Here is an 18,546-nt window from a genome sequence, read left to right as displayed (position 1 = left end):
TAGTTCCCTGTGCTACACGGTAGGTCCTTGTTGTCTATCTGCTTTGTACACAGTAATACGTATCTGTTCATCCCAAACTCCTGATCTGTCCTCTTTAAACTGCAGAGTAAATCGCTGTCTTGGGAACAAAGTTATTTTATCTGAGTTATGTCTAAGTCGACGATTTCGGCCGTCGGTACCCTTCGCGTTCTAAACATACTGGGTAAACAGGCTTGGAGGCCGCACAGCTGTGACTCAGAAGCCACCACGACGAGCGCGATGCCCGCACGGAAGCCCAGAGCGGACCGCAGAGACCCTGAGAGCCGTCCCAGTAACCGCACTTGTTTGTTTTAAAATTTGTTCCATCTTAGGGAAGACTGAGTCAATTCCACTCGAATAACGCCTCCCGACTAAGGCCTGACCATGACCTCTTTAAAACCCACCCGGGCTCTCAAAACGACAACTACATGTCTTATTTTGTTTCGAGTTTTAAAATACAACATGCAGACTGTAGATTAGTTTAAAAACAAAGATACTACATACTTAGCGCAAAACCCCAAAATCCCGCCCTAGGGAAGAGGCGACCACCGATGCCAGGCTCCCCCACTGCCCCGCCTCGGTACCTGAACACTTCTCCAGCAGCTCTGGGGATGATTCCTAGGTGACCGTGGGGTCCCGACGGCAGGGCCAGGTCCCGCTCGGGACGCGGGCCCAGCATGGTGAAGCTCTTCCCGCTCCCCGTCTGCCCGTAGGCCATGATGCACACGTTGTACCTGAAATCCAAGCCAGACTTCAGTGCAGAGAAGAACACACAGGTCTGGCGCCGCGCCTGGTGCTGAGAGACCGTTCCCTGGGGTGAGAAGCCTTGACGCACTGCACTTCGAGGTCCTGGAAACCAGCCTGTCGGCGACTACCGCTGCTTCTGCACAGGCCCACCCCTGTTATTGTTTGGTCACACACTGGATTAAACCACATCCACGTCCACACACACACGCGGCTCAGTGATGCCCACTTCTCGGTGTCCCCCCGCCCCATCAGGGGAGACCCTGCTGGGACCCCAGCCTGAGCCAGGCTCCTAAATTCCATTCATTCCAACTTTCAGGGCGGTGTCGGGGTTGCCTGAAGTGAGTTCCTCTTCAGAACATCAGGCTAAGTAAAGCGTGTGTGAAATGATAAAACAGTCGCCATATTTTCTTTCGCTGTTTGAAAACCACTTCCCCATCACGTTTATGATCGCTAGCACTGCCGACTAGGATACGCTTAAGGCTGTAACGCGTTCTCTCACTCTGTTTCTCCAAGGGCCTGGGGTGTTCATTTCAGCCAGACTGTGTGGACGCCCCCCTCCAGCCCCCCCCAGCCCCCTGCGGTCCGACAGTTTGGGGTTATTTTAGTGCAACTCACTTCACAGAAGACAAGGACCCCTGGAGGGTCCCTGAATTTTCCCCAGTTGTGCTATTTAGTCCAAAACGTCACTGAGAAGATGTAAAACATTGAAGAGTATTTGAAAGAGGTTTACAACATACACTGATAATCTTGGCCATGAAGGTGCAGGTGAGCCTGGCCCACGGGCGGCTGAGGCTGAGCCCCGACCATCCCCTCTTACTGTCACCTGGGAGATAAAGATCCAAGCACAGGCCCTGCCCTTGGAGATTCTGATTCTAATCAGACTGTTTAACCCAGGTACCGCCACCTCCGTCCCCCGGTCAAACCAGGGTGTCACTCTGACAACACGGCCCTGGAGAGTATCTGATGGGTTCACACCTCGAGCAGGATACAGAAGCCCTGGAGATCCAGGAGGTCTGACCCCAAGGTTGACTGTTCCATTCAAACAAAAAGAAGATGGAAACCAAATGGGGGGGCAAAAACCCATCCAGGCCCCTCAGCTACCACCCCACATGCTTTTCCTTCCAGAAGTAAAAGATCTCAGGGCGTTTATAACAAAACCTCCAGCACTGCAGCTCTTATGCCCTCCCTGAGACGTGGAGGTATTTGGTGGGCGGGGGCCGGGGGGATGTCTGACTGCAGAGGACAAATTAGCCTTTAAAGGGATCTTTTAAACCACCTCCAAGTGTAGGAAGAAGGCAGCCGGGACTGAAAAGATGCCATCTGTTTCATATTTGTAGTGGAAAAGCAGCTCGGGCAGCGATCATCTTAACCACGATGCCATTTTTTATTTCTGGAATCTGCTTCCTGAAAAGATGCCTACTTTAAAAAGAGAGACTCTCCTATCATTTTCACTGGAAGAATTTTCTTGGGTGGATATAAAAATCCCAGTATCCTGGAAACAGAGTTGAGGCAGAGACTTGATTGTAGCCTGGCGGGGGCAGGGGTGGGCATGTGGGTGTGTGCAGAGAGCGACACGTGTCCCCTGCTGACCCGACCTCTGGGGTCACGAGCCTCAGCCACCCCCGTGATGTCAGACGCCCGAGCCCTGTGGTTGGAGCCCAGCACTGTAATTACAGCTCCCAGTTGGCTGAAGCCTCTGCTGGGCAAACACAAACATGTCTTCTTCAGGACGCTCGATGTCGGCATCTCCAACCAAACCATATTCTTCAAATTACTCTGAAGTGGAAAGTCCTGGCTTGCTGTGTCTTAGTTAAGTCCCAGACCTGTTCACTTCATTGCTAAAAAAGTGACTTTCATTCCTTGGTTACAACCATTGCCTTAGAAACCCGGAGTCGGTTCCATGGGTGGAAGGCTCGTTCCCAAAGGGACAAGCCCCTCGGTCTAGTGTCAACATCCTTAACAGGCTTTAGAAAATCCAGGAATGTACCAGGAATCCCAGAGAGGAGGAAGCGGCTGCCCCCTCAGTCTGAGGTCCGCACATCACGCACCTAAAGTACCACCTGGACCCAAGGTGCCCGTGCTCACCTAACAATTATTCCTCACACCATGCTTCCTCCTTCCCCGCCACGGGCCCTCAGCCACCCCAGGCCACGGACCTGCTCCACACTCACAGCAGACGCTCAGACTCGGATGCTAACCTCTCAGCCTGCAGCTCAAATGAAAACCACTGACATTTACATGTGATGGTGATAATCGACCTTGACGTCTTCACTCACCCGTCTAGGAAGGACGTGAGGAGGGGGCACACGTCTTCAAATACTGCTCTCTGAGACTCTGCTGGGCCATAGACTCTGAGAGGCAAAGGGAAAGTGATGCAGTATTAGAAGAGAAAGAGTTACTTCAGTATCCTAAGAAGCGTCCTTACGTGTTTCTCATGTGAACCTCCCAGTACGGTCAAGATTCATGTTTTTTAAACAAAGAAAGATTAATTTTATTACTTTTCAAGCTAACAGAGGTTAAGGAAGAGCGAAAAATGGTTTCCTCTGCTATTAAAAATGGAGCAAAGTTACAGATGCTTGCAAAGCAGAAAGAAAAAGCAAGAAAAGAAGGAAGAAAAGACACCATGTAATTACCCCATAACTGAGTTAACGCTGCTCAGCGGGTCCAACAACAACGATGAGAAAATCACACTCAGGCAACGTTTGATATGTGATACTTAATTGTTACGCTTAAGCTCTTAAAAATACCATTCTCCTAGACCCCAGGCTGGCTGGGCTGAACATTACCACGCATCACGGGACCGGAACGCCGGCTCTGGGAGGGGAACCCGGTGCGGTTCTGTGTTTACAAACACGTACATAAACCCAAGTGGGAAGTAACGTCCAGAAGCTGCAGGTCACGGCACGGCGGGAAGCGAGACTGGGCCTCCACTGGGGAGCCGGGTCCGGGCCACGCTGCCCAGCTCTGACAAAGCCGGTGGTTAGCCATGTTCCAGTTGAATGTGCTTTGATTCAAGCTTAGCATTCTGAATTGCAGGTTTTTGTTCAGCTGGAACCAAATTTTCTCTCCTGTCATCTTCAAAATGTGTACTGACAGCCCGGAGATCCAGCTCATCTCTAGAAGCAGGACTGACATTAAGCCTCCGGGCTTTCCTTACAAAATACAAAATGCTGCTCCACACGTGGCTAGAGGGCATTTAGAGCAAGTGGGATGGAGCTGAGCTCTTAAATACTTCAACTTTTCACCCAAAAAATCCCACCAAAATACCAAGCAGGAAGGACAGTGAATGAGTCCAGCTGTGCACCACCAGCTCCTGTAATCAGGCACCACTCCTGACCTCACCCGAACCCTCCCGCCCCGCCCGGGAGCCCTGGAACAGACGTCACGTCCAGGTCATCCGTGAATGTCCGCTACATATCTCTAAAGGATGTGACTCTTGTAAAAATCATCACCAGGTTACCACTGTCACACTTGGAAAAATGAACAGCACCTCCTTAGCATCATCCAGGAAAGGGGAGGGCCCGCGTCTCTCCTGTTCTCCAATGCGTTTATTCTTCCCATCAGCTTTTAAAAATCATCGCAGCTGGCTGAATGTATGAGACACACAGGGACAGCAAACTTCTGAGCAGTAAATATTCCAGGCTTCGTTGAACATCTTACTTAAAGAGACACTGAAGCCTTTCTCAACATGAGGGAAAGGTCCAAGTCCTGCCACCTGCCCCGCTGCTCCACATCGTGTGGAGTCACCATTAGCCAATGCGGCGACGTGGAAGTCACAGAACAGAAGGTCCAACTGGCTACTTGGAGGTCATATGGCCGGACCTCGGGGCAGTCCAAAACCAAATATGAAGGAAATTACGAAACCAATAAGAGAATTTAGTCAAGTAGCAGGATGCAAAATTCACGTACAAAAATCAGTAGCTTTCACGTATGCAAACAAAATGAGTTCATCAATGTGACGGGGAAAAGATCCTCTACCTGCTAGGGAAAAAAGTGTCTAAATCCTTCATGAAGAAAACCAGGAAAAAAAACCCTGAAAGACACAGAATTAAATGAGTAAGTGAAAAGACAGGCAGTACTGTGTTCTTGGATACGAAGACTCAGCTCCGTGAAGATGATAGTTTTTCCAAAGTTAGTTTATAAACTGACCTGAATTCTCCCCTAAAATACCACATATACTATCAGTGTTTTTCTGGTGCTAGACAATTTGACTTTAAAATGTATTTAGCAAAACAAAGGAGCAGAGCACAGAGGAAGCCCCTGGGGGAAAGGGCAGCAGGGCGGGTCTCAGGCAGCTGCGAGGCCGGCGCAGGGGCAGCGTGGCCAGGACACGTGGGCGGACGGACCGGCCACGGGCAGGAGAGAGAACTGGGAACTGACAAGCGTGCACGCGGCGAAGCCCTCACGAGAAAGGGTGCTCCCCAGATTCGTGGGGAAAAGACGTGTTTTAACAAGTGGGGTTGAGGTGACTGGACAGATTTTTGGGAAAAATAAAGCTGGATGCCTTCCTCAGCCTGTGCTCAAGGACACACTCCAAATGGGTCATGAGATTTGGCTCCTGTGAAAAATCAATCCACAGAGCACTGACACACATGGCTACATGCGCCTACCACCTGGTAGCCTTGCTAACTATGATTGTGTTAAAGGGAAAAGAACTTTTTTTTTGCACGGCTAAAAGATATCACAAGCAAAGAAAAAACCACAAACGACAACCTGGGAAAACTAGCTGCAGCTTACATCACAGATGAAAGGTTGCTACCCCAGCACACAAAGTGCCCCAAAAATGGAGAAGAAAAAATGAGCAGAGTACACAGAGTGCGGCGTGCACGTCCTTGAATTTCTTACCTAGTCCTTGCATGAGAAGTGCTTTCCACGCTGTTACAGAAAAACAGCTGGAGGTGCGCGGAGCTGGCCCCACCGCATGAGAAGACGCGGAGCCTCACTCAGCAGGGCGGCCGCATGGAGACGCCGTCTCTCTTCCGACCTAAAGGCCCCAGGGCTCTGCCCAGACAGCACGCAAGACATGGGGGTCACCCGTGGGCCCCTCGCCACGTCGGAGAGGCTGGTGACCTCTCAGCGTGAGTCGAGCCTGCCTGCTAAGCACGCATGTCCTTACTGGCTCCCGTGCTCTCGTCCGTCAGTTGCTGAGAGAGGAGGGCTCCCACCTCCGACTACGGCTGGGGGTTTGTTCACTTGTCTCCTGGGCTCAGTCAGCGTTTGTTTCATGTGTGCTGAAGCTCTGTGATTCCCTCTGGGCTGTTACTTCTCTTAATATTGGTCCCCGGGCTGTTAGGATGCGACCCTCTTACTCCTTGGTAACGTTATTAATCTGAAATCTACTTTGATGTTAATAGAATGACTCCAGCACTGGCTTTTTAAAAATGGTTTAGTAGTTTGTCTGACTGAATCAGGGTCCACATATCACAACTGACTGATAGGTATCTTAAAGTCTCTTTGAAAAATGCAAGGTATTTTAAAAGGTTCTGTGAACAAAAACAAGCCACACCAGTCAACAAGGACGCTGCGGCCGTCACGTCATCAGCGGCGACCGCCACCCCCGACCGCGAGCGGAGGGAACTCAGCACGCAGACCAGCAGGCAGCCGGGCTCTGCGGTGGCCCCAGTGGTGCCCCCTGAGGGGACTCAGGATGGGGAAGCACAGGGCGCTGGCCCTGGACGGCCAGGTGCAAATCAAAGGAGTGATTTCAGTGGCCCAGACCTTTGCGCCTTCCCATACACAGAAAAGCGCTAAATCCCTTAACCTGAGATGTCTGGATTTCTATCATTAATACTAATCTTCTGATGTTCCAACTACCTGGCCTTTGTTGCCAGAAATTCCTATATGTCCTGGCCCCTCCCTTGCTGGGCAGAACTGTCTCTACCACGAGAGGCTGTGTCCTGGGCTCGAGTCCCCGGGAGGCCCACCAAATAAAACAGCTCTCAGCTTCTAGGTGTGCCCTTTATTTCCGTCGACAGTACTTAGGGCTCGGTCTTCTTGCTAGCGCTCCGTCCTCACCCAGAATTCCTTTGTGCAGCCTCCTTGCAGACCACCCCCGCCCAGCCCCACCGCTGGTAGCTGCTAGAGTTTTGTCTTTTCCAAAATTTCTGTAAAGGGACGAATCTGAATGAACTTTGGGTCTGGCTTACTTTGCCCGAGGCCACAGTCCGTCCTCCCTGCAGGCTGCAGCCCCCCGGACACCCTCCCACTGAAGGACACTTGTGTTGCTCCCAGTTTTTGCCAGTTACATGGGAGGCGGTGTGAGCGTGCTGGGGAAACACCCGGGGTTGGGGGGGGGCTGCCGGACAGGCGGTCTGTGTTCACCGCACCGCCTGAGGGGCGGGCGCACTCGGCCCGTCTGCTTTGGGGTTTTTCAGCCACTCTGCTACACGTGTAGCTGCATCTTGTGCTCTCAGGGGCATTTCCCGAAGTTTCCCAAACAGCCACCATCTCGGCCTCGCTCTCTGCCCCGGCGTCTGTGCAGGAACTTGCGGTGCTTCATGCCCTTGTTTTCAGGAGAGCTCCGTATACTCTGGGTCCGGTCCTTTATAAACCGTGCAACTTCCAAACACTCTTTCCTGTATGTGGCTCGTCTTCTCATTCTCCAGATAGTATCATAAACAAAACGAGAGCTTTTCATTTTGATTCTTTCATGGATTATGCTTTTGGTGGTGTTTCTCAGAATTCTGTGCTTAACCCAAGGTCACAAAGACTTTCTTCTGCATCAGCTTCTAAAAATGTAATGGCGTGAGACTTCACATTAGGTCTAGTTTTCATTTCAGTTAATTTTTGCAAAAGGCATGATATGTGGGTGACCCTTCACTCCACTTTTGCCTCTGGACGTCCGACTGCTCCAGCACCACTTGCTAAAACACTGTCCTTTCTCCACCAAACTGCCTTTGCCCCTTTGCAATTAGTCAAAATGACAGGACAACGTGTACCACTGACTAGCCAAACCCTGACACAGCGCTTACATTTGCGTTACTTTGCCTCACCTGCCATCGTGAAAGGCACTCACCTTTCAAAGGTATATGTCTTATTAATCAAAGGGTGACCAGGACGACTGCATTCCACCAGGATGGTTTCCTAGTAAAAAAGAGTAAACAAACAAACAAACAAAAAAATGGTCATTCTGTGCCAGGGCTGCATTCATAACACCGAGCAGCGGCTGGTGGAGCACAGCCCTGGGCCAGTCCGGCGGCCGCCTCCTCTGTAACGAGCTTTGCTGGGACGCAGCCCCACCCTGCGCACAGACTGCCTGTGGGGTTCAGTCAACAGCTTTGCTGAGTCACTGAGACAGACACCATATGGCCCCAAAAACCACGGTGTTCACTCCCCGGCCCTTCAGAGGGAGAGTCTGCCAAGCCCTGACCAACAAGTCAGATCAGCAGAGAAACACAGAGGTCCCACCTGTAAGTTACCCGGCCAGGCGGCCCGGGTGGCCTGACCTTCCCAGGACGGGCTCAGATGTTCATAAGGCAAAAGGGCTCCAACTCGGACACCGGTGTAATTATAATTGATGGAACTAAAGGTTTGTTTTTCAAAAGCATCAACGTTTGATCTTGCTGAACTATTTTTTCAGTGACATCCTATGTGAAGAGAAGCAAAGGAAATTTCAGCAAGAAATGCACCTGGGTTTCACCAAGCAAAGGGAAAGTAATCTTCTGAGCGGCTCCAATTCCAAACAAAATGCCAATCGTGAAGCAGAGCCCCGGGCAGAGGAGGATCTCCATGCCACACGGCCACAGCGCCGCGCAGCCTGCAGAAGCCTAGCTGCTCCACAGTCGTAACTGCCCCGTCGTCACCTGCATGACATATCTCTCTGCAAAATAAATACATGTCCCAAAACTGGCGTATCTGGGTTTTGTGGACAAAAAAACGTTGCCTGCCATTCCAGTAAAGAACGAATGCTGCCTGCCTTCAAGGTGTCAGCCAAGCAGCCCCGGGCTGGGCCCCCGCGGGGACTCAGGATGGAGAAAGAGGAGGACACCGGCCCTGAACAGTTCAGGTGCGCGGAACGCAGCGATGTCAGCGAGCCCAGACTCTTGCGTCTCCCCATACACAGAAAAGCACTAAAACTGTTAACTTGAGATGCTGTTTTTGTGTTCAGCAATAAGTTTTTGATGTTCGACTACATTTTTTTCAGTAAAACCACGTACCCGCCCCACGCGCCTCGCCTCCCCAGAGCAGCCCCTCCTGAGAGGCTGTCTCCTGGGCTCGAGTCCGCAGTAAGGCCCCCGAATAAAGCGTAACTCGCAACTTGGAGGCTGTGCGCTTGTCTTCAGGTGGCAGTTTTAAAGGCACGGGCTGTGGAGTCCGCACCTGCTTGTTCTGAGGCTGTGGCTGTTAGTCAGTTATTCGCCGCTGAAAGCCAGCCGGATCCTGGGCAGCTGGGGGAGAGGATGCAGCCGCACTCGGACACTGCAGGGCCGCCTGGTGCTCAACGCTGAATCACCGGCGAGGTGAGCCTCCGCCGTCTCATAATCAGAGGTCAGTGCTCTAGGAATCGTTAGCCTTGGCTGCAATCGATTGTCAACTCAGCCTTTTCCCTGGAGCGTCTCTGCCTGGTGCCCCCTCCACACTGGCCGCCTCGCCTGCCAGGGGCCTCGTCAGCCCGCAGGCCAGTGGAGCGGCCCCAGCCATCCGCCAGCGGGTCTCTCCACCCCCAGCCTCAGGCACGCCTGGCTTACTCCTGACATCACAGCCTTAAAAGTATTTCCAAAACGCAAACTCAACAAGAGGGAGCAGATGAAATCACTGAGGCCAGAGGGGAAGTTTAAGGAGGCGTGAGTGAGGCGGTGTGTGCAGTCTTAAGTGAGGGGTGACTTACGTCCTGATTTCAAGTGACCCACCGGACGTGTCCCTGGGGGTCCTTGGCTACCTCAGCGGACAGTTTCAGGGAACAAATGGGGACAGACACTGGTCACAGTGGCTTTGGCCTCTTGGGTGTGGTAGGGTGAGTGGCCAGGTCGTGGATCGTGGCACACGGCTGCCATGACCGACTGGGACGGCCCCCTCTGACGACCACGGGAGGCCATGCCTGTGCCCCAGTGTGGTAGTCCCCCAGGAGGCTGACTCTCTGGGGCGTCACTGACCTGGAGTCCATTCCTCCACGGAGCCCTGTCACGCACAGGCAGCTCTCCCGGGAGCCGCAGTCCCGGGGCACTATCTCCCACCACGGGGAAGACGTCGATCCAGCCACAGGCTCTGGCCACAGCTGCAGCCACGAGGACTCTGGTTTGGTGGCATCTGGACACCAGTGCACTGTTGGCCAGGCTGCCTCTTCTGAGGACCACCTCCCAGAAAGGCTCCCCTCGACTGAACCTGCACTTCCCCTCTTTCATGTCCGCGTGTCTGGAACAACGCGTGAGTCGCCTCACTTGGTTGGAAGGTGTCACTTCTTTACTGGGTTTTTAAGAGACATTATCTTGCATGCTATTGACTTACGGAATTATTTCCATTCCCACAGTGAACCTGGGTTAAGTAAATTATTGGCAAAAGCAGTCAGTCTCTGAGGATAACCTGCCCCCAAACAAACAAGCTAGAAGTGCGTGTGTCACCCTTTGGTCACTCACATGACAGATACGTAGGGAGAGATGTCTGTGCCACATCCAGAACCTAGTCTCAGGTGGAACAGAAGGACACACACCTGCCCGGCCAAGCCACAGCCCAGCGATGCCGACAATTTTAACAAATAAGTGACAGAGAATGACAGGAAGTGCCATTAAGGACCACGAAGAAGAACACAGATGTGGTGAGACCATGTGAAGACAGCGGTCCCCGTTGGACGGACACCAGGAAAGGCCCTTCTGAGGCCGCGATGCGTACGCTGAACGCAGAGGACAAGTAGGTGAGCATGTGCAGGTGGAAGAGCGCCTGGGTGGGGGAAGGGCAGGTGCTGAGGCTCGGAGGCAGCACAGGGCTTGTCGGGTTCAAGGCCATCAGAGGGGACAATCAGGACCTCGCCCTGGGAAGTTTATGTTTGAGATCCGAACGTGCTGTCCCAGAGACAGTGCAGCTGAACCAGGAAACTGTTCTTCCGCATCTGATTATCAAACCAGCGGATGTAAGTTAAATGACAAACACAAATGGGTGACCAAGGCTACAGTCCCCGAGAAGCAGGGCAGAAGCCAGACTCTCCGTCTGAGGCTGATGTGTTTACAGGTTGAATCCAAGAGTCGTAAGTGTGGAATTAGATTACAAATTGAAATGAAGTGCTGACTTACACATCCCATACAAAATCAAACTCTCTTTAGACTTTTGGAAATAAAAACATAACGCGGAAGCCAAGGGTTACAGTGTCCCAGAACAGACCCTCACATTTTCAGCAGATCGGCCGACAGGAAGCCCTTCAGCAAACAGGTCTATTCACTTAAAAAATGACTCAGATGCTGCTGATTTTCTGAAACATAATCCAGAATGCTCCAATCGAAAGAAATTTTATCTTATTTTGATGGGTGAAGTATTTTTTTAAACCCTCAAACTTCTGAGTTTGAAGACGCAGTGGCTATTTGACAGGGAGGGTGCAGACTGTCGGTAACAGAGAACCCCGGGGGGGCTCAGCCGCCGGGGAGCCCTCCCGTGGACGGTTCCCGCAGCGGCCAGGTGCCCTCAGAGCTGGGGACGTAGAAAAGGCGGGAACTTGACCACAAATACTCCACGTCTTCACCCATAGAAGGCGAGGGTAGTAAAACGAGCTCAAGTCCTCCGATTAACTCAAATCCCTAATAATGAGAATTAACTGGCCTCCTCCTGCTCGGCTCAGTCATCCCAGTCCTCCAGGCAACATACAGTGTATCGAACGATAGGAGGAAAACTCCTTTAAAGCGAGATTTTAAAGTGCTTATTTCCAGAGACTCTGTCAGAGGAATTGTATAATAAGCAACAACAGTTTTCAAGGCTTCTTTGTTAAAAAAAAAAAAAAAGCCATCACTCCATCCACTGCCACTACTTTAAAAAGAGCTGCTGAAGTTTCCGACATGTCACCATGAGACTGACTCAGACGACAGGCCTTGGGGGAAAGTGCACGGTACTTGGAGATCAGCTCAACGTGAAGGCACCTCAGAACCGTCACTGTGCGCCAGGGGCCCGCGACCTCCGCGTTCAACGGAAATGACCAACATTAGCTCGAAGGCCAGCACTCCCTGTGCTCTCTACACTCACTTTGCGGCAGGCACCACAAAGCTAGAATGAAGCCTCCGCCCAACGCCTTACTGAGCTTTTCCTTATGGAGACGCCCAAACACCCGCCCGGAGGAAGCAGCTGAACGCGCCGTCCCCCAGCCTTTCGACTCTCGGCCAGTCTTGTCCGGGATACGCTCGTACTCAGCCCACCTCCGTGCGCTCTGGCGTGTTTTTAATTAAATATCAGACAACGCATCGTTCGATCTCAGTCTGTATATCTAACCAGTAAGGACTTTTGTTTTCCTTTTTGAAGTTTTAATTTTTATTGAAGTATAACCGGCTTACAATGGTGCGTCAGTTTCTGGTGTACAGCACAGTCACTCATCACACCTGCATGTGCACATGCACATACACATTCCTCTTCATGTTCCTTTTCACTATAGGCCATTACAAGGGGCTGAATGTAGTTCCCTGTGCTGTGCAGCAAGACCTTGTTGTTTATCTATTTTATACATAGCAGTTAGTGTCTACAAGCCCCAAACTCCCAACTTAACCCCCACCTCCTCTCTCCCCCTGGTAAACACAAGTGTGTTTTCTTCATCTGTGAGTCTGTTTCTGTTTTGCAAATAAGTTCGTGTCTTTTTCTTTTCTTTTTTTTCTCTTAGATTCCACATATAAGTGACACCATAATTTTTCTTTCTGTGTCTGGCAAACCTCACTCAGTATGACGATGTCCAGGTCCATCCAGGCTGCTGCAAATGCCATCATCCTTTTTCATGGCTGAGCAGTATTCCACGGTATATATATGCCACCACTTCTTTATCCAGTCGTCTGTCGATGGACACTTAGGTGGCTTCCATGTCTTGGTGATTGTAAATAGCGCTGCCTTCAACACTGGGGTGCGTGTGTCTCTTCGGATTAGAGTTCCCTCTGGATATACGCCCAGAAGTGGGATTCCTGGGTCATATGGTAAGTCTATTCCTAGTCTTTTGAGGAATCTCCACACTGTTTTCCATAGTGGCTGCACCAAACTGCATTCCCACCAGCAGTGTAGGAGGGTTCCCCTTTCTCCACAGCCTCTCCAGCATTTGTCATTTGTGGACTTTTGAACGACGGCCATTCTGACTGGTGTGAGGTGATACCTCAGTGTAGTTCTGATCGCACTTCTCTGATGATAAGCGATACTGAGCATTTCCCATGGGCCTCTTGGCCGTCTGTGTCTGCACTGGGGACTTGCTTGCTTAGGACTCCTGCCCATTTTTGGATTGGGTTGTTTATCTTTTTGTTACTGAGTTGTGACATGACCTTCCTCTGGCTGGTGGTGAGGTAACAGGGCGATGTCCTGGGAAACTCAGTCATCAGCCTTCTGATTCCAACCAGTCTGGCATCTGCCTGCCATGGTCAGCATGTTGTCACTAAGAAAGAACCGTTCTGACTCCCTTTCTTCCCCTTCCTCCTCTTCTGGGCTTCCTCCTCGGGCAACGTGAGTCTTTAGACGTCAGTTTGAAAGTTGGAAAGATGCTGCTTTAATGCTGAGAATCAACACTCCCTTCCTGGGCCACAGCCACACATTTGGGGAGCCCTCACCATGGGCAGCAGACGGCCCGCTGCCGCCCACTGCCACAGGAGAGACTCAGGACAGGAAACCCCTACATAGACCAGCAGGGAGTCTCTCCACTATTTCTTCAGATCATGACCCCTCCCCCCGAAGCCCTCACACCCTGCAGCAGGGACACCCAACAATCCCCTTCAGGACACCTGGGGTTTTTTTTTAACATAAGCTCTGTGCCATTAATCTTACCTTATAAAGTTGACACCAGCCAATACACGTGACATTTCCCTGGTGGTCTCCAGAATGCGTTTCCAGCGGCTCCTCCAGGTCAGGTTCAAAGGAGGACCAGCCCTGGTGTTCCGAGGCTTGTCAGCCCCTCTTGTCTGAGGCACCCCCACTCCCGTCCACTAAGGTTACTCATCAGCTGGAGGGACCAGGTCCTTTGTCCCGTGAGATGTCCCTCACTCTGACTTGGCTGCCTCTCCTTTAAAATGATGGAGGCCAAGGCTCAATTGGCGGCAGGGTCAGCCACGCAGGGCTGCGGGTGGCCTGCCGCACCATGTCCAGGCCCCAGTGTCCCCGAGGCACACTGTCAGTGGGTTGAGAGGGGCCCCCGCCCCCACTGTAAAGACCTCATCAGCCCCTGGGGTCTAACACCTGCTGATGGCTGTTATCTAGAGCCATGAGGGGTTTCAAACGGGGTTTTCCTTCTTTTTTTATAAGCAACAGAAATTTACTGCTCACAGTTCTGGAGGCTGGACGCCCGAGATCATGGTGCCAACACGATCGTGCTCTGCTGAGCGTCCCCTCCAGCCGCAGATGGCTGGTCCTGGCTGCCCCCACCGCTGGACAGAGAGCCGCCCTGCTCTGCTCTCTCCTTATAAGGGCGCTGCCCCCCAAAAGGCGACCTTCTACTCTTATCATCTACTCTGAATTTATTCTAGAATCTGCTCCTTAGAAAAACTCCCTCAACGGCTCATTTTCCCTGAAGTGCATTTCATGTGGGAAGAGCCGCGTAACGTTTAATTCTTTCTGTCTCGTTTTTAAGGCTAACGGAGGGTGCTCCAGCAGGCTCCAAGGGAGAGAGTGAGGTGTACAAGTCATGACGATTATGAACCGAAGGCCTACACGAGTGTGTGTGCCAGCCTGCCTCGGCCACCTTCTCAGCCCCCCGTCCTGCCCACGCCGCGGGCGTCCCACTAGGTGGGTCCGCGCTCTGCGACACGACCCCTGCCCCCGACGCCCCCTCGCTGTCTGGCACAGCCGTGTCCAGGCCCACCCGACACACGTGAACCCATGATGACCCCCGTGTCTAGAGACCACGTCTGGGTCCTCACTGCTGCTCCGAGGCCTTTTCAACAAAGACGAGAAGCGTGTGAGTTCCAGGGGAGCGCGAAGCCGCGGCTCCCGGGAGGCGGGCCTGCTTCGGTCCGAAACCGCAGAGCCCTGCTTGGCCTGGTTGCACCTCACCTGTGTTTCCTTCCCTGGGCTCCAAGTTGAGGGCTCAGTCCTAGGGGCCCGGGCTGATTCGGGGGCCGGGCAGTGAGCGAGCGGAGTGACCGTCCTCACTCTCACGGCGGCGAGGCCCGGTGTGGGGGGGAGCACCCCGGCGCCCCGGGAGCCACGGGGCTGGAGCGGCCGCGCTGGCCAGCAGGCCGCGCGTGAAGGAGGAGCTGTTCTACACCCGTTCAGACCCGGAGCCGCTCTCAGCGGCAGAAGAACCAGGGAAACAGTTGAAGCACCAGACGGAAAGTTTCCAAACAGAACCTGTTAGGGGAGTCACTTACATCATCCACGGCATGGGCCACTGCTCCAGACACAGGGCTGCGGGGACAAAGAGACATTCAAACTGTGCATCCCGGCAGGCCCTGCTGCCCGTATCCGCTCCCTCCCCGGCCACGGGTTTCCTTCCCGCTCCCCGTCCCCTGACACCGTCTCCCACTTCTCTGTTTTCCACCCCTTTCTTATCTTCCTCTCCCCTCTCCCTGTTACTTTCTCTTGAGACTTTCTCTTTCTCTCCCTCTGGTGTTTTCTATCCCCCAGCGTGTCGTGTGGGAGGGGTACAGACATCCTAGTCCCTCCTGCAGGCACAGCCTGGGTCAGAGTCTTGGGGGCGAGAGATGCAGAAGGGAAGTTTTACCATGGACCTGGGCCTCTGAAGGCAGCTATGAGTCCAGAGAGAGATAACAGGTTTCCAAACTAAAATCAAATAATGTAAATGATACAAGGGCATAAAAATAGTTCATGAAGCCTCACGTGCACTTGTGAGAGGTTGAACAGCCCCGAGCAGCGCACTGTCCGTCGTGTCCCGTGAACTGCCCAGCTCCACGCCTGAAGTGCAGCCACTGCAACTGGGGAGCCACGTTTCTAATTTTGTTTAACTTTTATTCATTTAAAGCCATGTAACCACAGATGGCGGGAAGCTGCCTTATCAGGCAGCACACGAGATGTTTTTCTTTTATTTTTTACTGAAGTGTAGTTGGTGCACGATGTCAGTTTCAGGTGTACAGCACAGCCATTCCGTTGTACATGTATGTAACTTTTTCAGATTCTTTTCCATTACAGCTCATTGTAAGAAACTGAATGTGGTTCCCTGTGCTGCGCAGGAGGCGGCTGTTCATCCGCTTTGTGCAGAGCCGTGTGTGGCTGTTAACCCCCAACTCCTAACCCCCCCGCCCCTCCCCCGCAGTCCGTGCTCTGTGTCTGTGAGTCTGGTTTTGGCTGGTAAATCAGAAGCAGATAAGTAGTGTGCAAGGCAACCTGTGAATACCACACTCACAAGAACATCACACTTCTGCCCCACTGACCGTGGGCTCCCCTGCGCCCGGCTGTCAGGGCTGGTCAACGGGGCACGCTCAGCACTAAGGCAGCAAAATGAAAGTCTTGGAGGAAAAAGTTTCCAATTGCTTTCTGTTGGCTACAAAGGTTTGTTTCACACCAGGCTGAGCAAGGGCTTCCTAAAGACCTTCCAAAGGCAAGTGTTAACTGTACTACAGGAAGGTGGGTGAGACGCGGGCGAGGCCCTGAAGAGGAAGGGGGTGTGGGCAGGATGTGGGGAGGCCCTGGGATAAGAGTCAAGCCCCAAGAGCAGAACTATGGGGGCAGGCGTGGACCCCCGAAGGGCCCGCCTCGGGGACGCGGAGCACGGAGCCGGCGGGGGCCTAGGATCCGGAGCTGCTGGCGGGCGGTGGAGTGCAGACTTCCGTGGGGGGTTTGCTTCACTGGGGAAAGAAGTGTGATTTTTCAAGTAAACAGATTTCAGACGGTTGCGTGTTCTTCGTCAATACCATCAAAGCTTTCTCTAAGTCAGAAGTACAAGCCGAACCCTTAATAATCCCCTCCGGGCACCTGGGAGGGTCTGGAGCAAACCAAGAAAAATGCTCCCCGTCCAGGGAAAGGGCCGCCAAGAGCCTGGCCCTGCTAACCCCAGAAAGGAGCCTGACCCCCAGGCAGCAGACCCCGCATGGCACACCTTTCTTGCTCCGACGTTTTAGCCACATTGTAGCCACGTTCCAGAGCGTCTGCTACCTACCCCACTCGTCATTACCAAGGCGGCTGCGCCAGGGAGAGCGGCCCCGCCCGGATGAGAACAGGCTGCTCTGGGACCAGGGCTAGGAAAATGGGAGGGGTGGGGAGTTGCTGCCAATTTCATATTTTTTTCCTTAAAAGACACACACACACACACACACACCCAGTGCAAAAGCAAATTACCTGTTCTGTGAACCTGGACCACGGAACTCATCATCAAAGGGCAGCACAGGGCGGAGCCGGCAGTGCACGCGGATGTTGCCTCTCAGCTCCTACGACGGTGAGACGTTGTCCCCTGAGCACACGGGCCCACGGACCCGACCCGCCGAGGGCAAACCTGAGCAGTGCCTCCCCTGAGGTGTGACCGCCGCACTTCCTGCCACACCTCCACTTGTGAAAAACTCCCTACGCACTAGTGTCAGTATCCTGTTAAGCTTCTTAAAAATTCACCCTTAAATGTGTTCACGTGGCGAATGGTATCACTCGACCGTACGCACCAAGACAACAGCTTTTAACAGCACCCGAGGCTCCTGGCTCCCGGGCGTTTCAGAAAGTCTCTGAAATTTGGTGCCGGGGCTCATCACCCAGACCTTCCAGAGGGCCCGTCTGAGCAGCGGCGAATGGGACGTGATGCTGCGGGGGTGGAGACAAAGACTAGGAACCGCCAGACCCGCTACATGGCACTGGGATGGCACCTCGCCCGGCCTGCGTGGAGGGAGGGGCCTGACAGGGCGAGGGCTCACACTGCTTAGGAATACACGTCAAAGTCACGTCCACGTAAGTAATGGTTACGTTGCCGCCCGGCGGTGCTCGGACGCCTGTAATGACGAGGAGATCACCACCTCCCGGCTGAGACTTGAGTCAGGGCTACAGAGCTCCCACGGGGACCTGTGCGGACCGCTTCCACCCTTTATCACTTCGGGGCCACACTGAAGAAGTCTGTTCCTCTTCCGCAGGCCAGCTTGTCGGCCACTCCGCCCCGGCGTCCTCTGGAAACCAGCCTGTCCACACATGCCCTCCGGCCCTCGCTGTCAGGGTGTGTCCTCCTTGGTCCTGAAACGGCCAAAATCGACCAGGCCTGTTTTATCCTCCCTGAAGCGCTATGTCCGGAATGAGAGGCACATCCCTGGGTGTGGGTGACAGCATGGCACAGAATGAGGCCACCTACTTCTCTGACCTTCAGATCTTCTTCTGTCAGTGCAGCTGGACCAACCACTGGCTTCCTTGGCAGCCACTGACACACGTGACTGGGCCCGCTGGGGCTCCACGGAAAACCCTACGACCCTGGTGCCCAGGGGACCCACCCAATGGAGCGTCGGCTCCTCCCAGCCCCTCGGACTATGGATACGTCTCCGGGAAAGCATGAGAGACACCAGCGCAGATCAAACTGTCAGAGGCCCAAGCCCAACACGGAGCGCAGAGTTCTGTGGGAGGAGACCTGGCCTGCAGCAGGGGAGACTTCACCGAGTCCCAGGACAGAAGAGGGGCTTGCGTCACAGAAGAGGGTGGGATGAGGCCAGAGAAACTGGGAGGAAGTGGGGGGAGGGGTGACGTCCGGTGACCTGGAGTGACTGGCAGACC

At 53.2% G+C, this 18,546-nt stretch overlaps 1 protein-coding gene across 2 annotated transcripts in view; it reads right to left on the bottom strand.

The window, feature by feature from the left end:
- Positions 1–18,546, bottom strand: part of KIF25 (kinesin family member 25) — a 37,880-nt gene that overhangs the window by 10,299 nt on the left and 9,035 nt on the right. Inside the window, exons 6-10 of one of the 2 annotated variants that reach the window (XM_032485370.1) lie at positions 17,149–17,237; positions 15,225–15,261; positions 7,781–7,848; positions 3,042–3,116; positions 603–752 (exon numbers count right to left, since the gene is read on the bottom strand). In XM_032485370.1, coding sequence (XP_032341261.1) covers positions 603–752; positions 3,042–3,116; positions 7,781–7,848; positions 15,225–15,261; positions 17,149–17,237 — 419 coding nt within the window. Of the gene's footprint in view, positions 1–602; positions 753–3,041; positions 3,117–7,780; positions 7,849–15,224; positions 15,262–15,693; positions 15,789–17,148; positions 17,238–18,546 lie in introns of both variants that reach the window. The other variant, XM_032485371.1, reaches the window with a different exon arrangement.

The sequence above is a fragment of the Camelus ferus genome, chromosome 8 (genome assembly GCF_009834535.1).
Source record: "Camelus ferus isolate YT-003-E chromosome 8, BCGSAC_Cfer_1.0, whole genome shotgun sequence".
In the NCBI taxonomy this organism is placed as follows: domain Eukaryota; kingdom Metazoa; phylum Chordata; class Mammalia; order Artiodactyla; family Camelidae; genus Camelus; species Camelus ferus.
The sequence above is the reverse complement of the archived record's forward strand: the minus strand, read 5'-3'. Positions and strand labels throughout refer to the sequence as shown.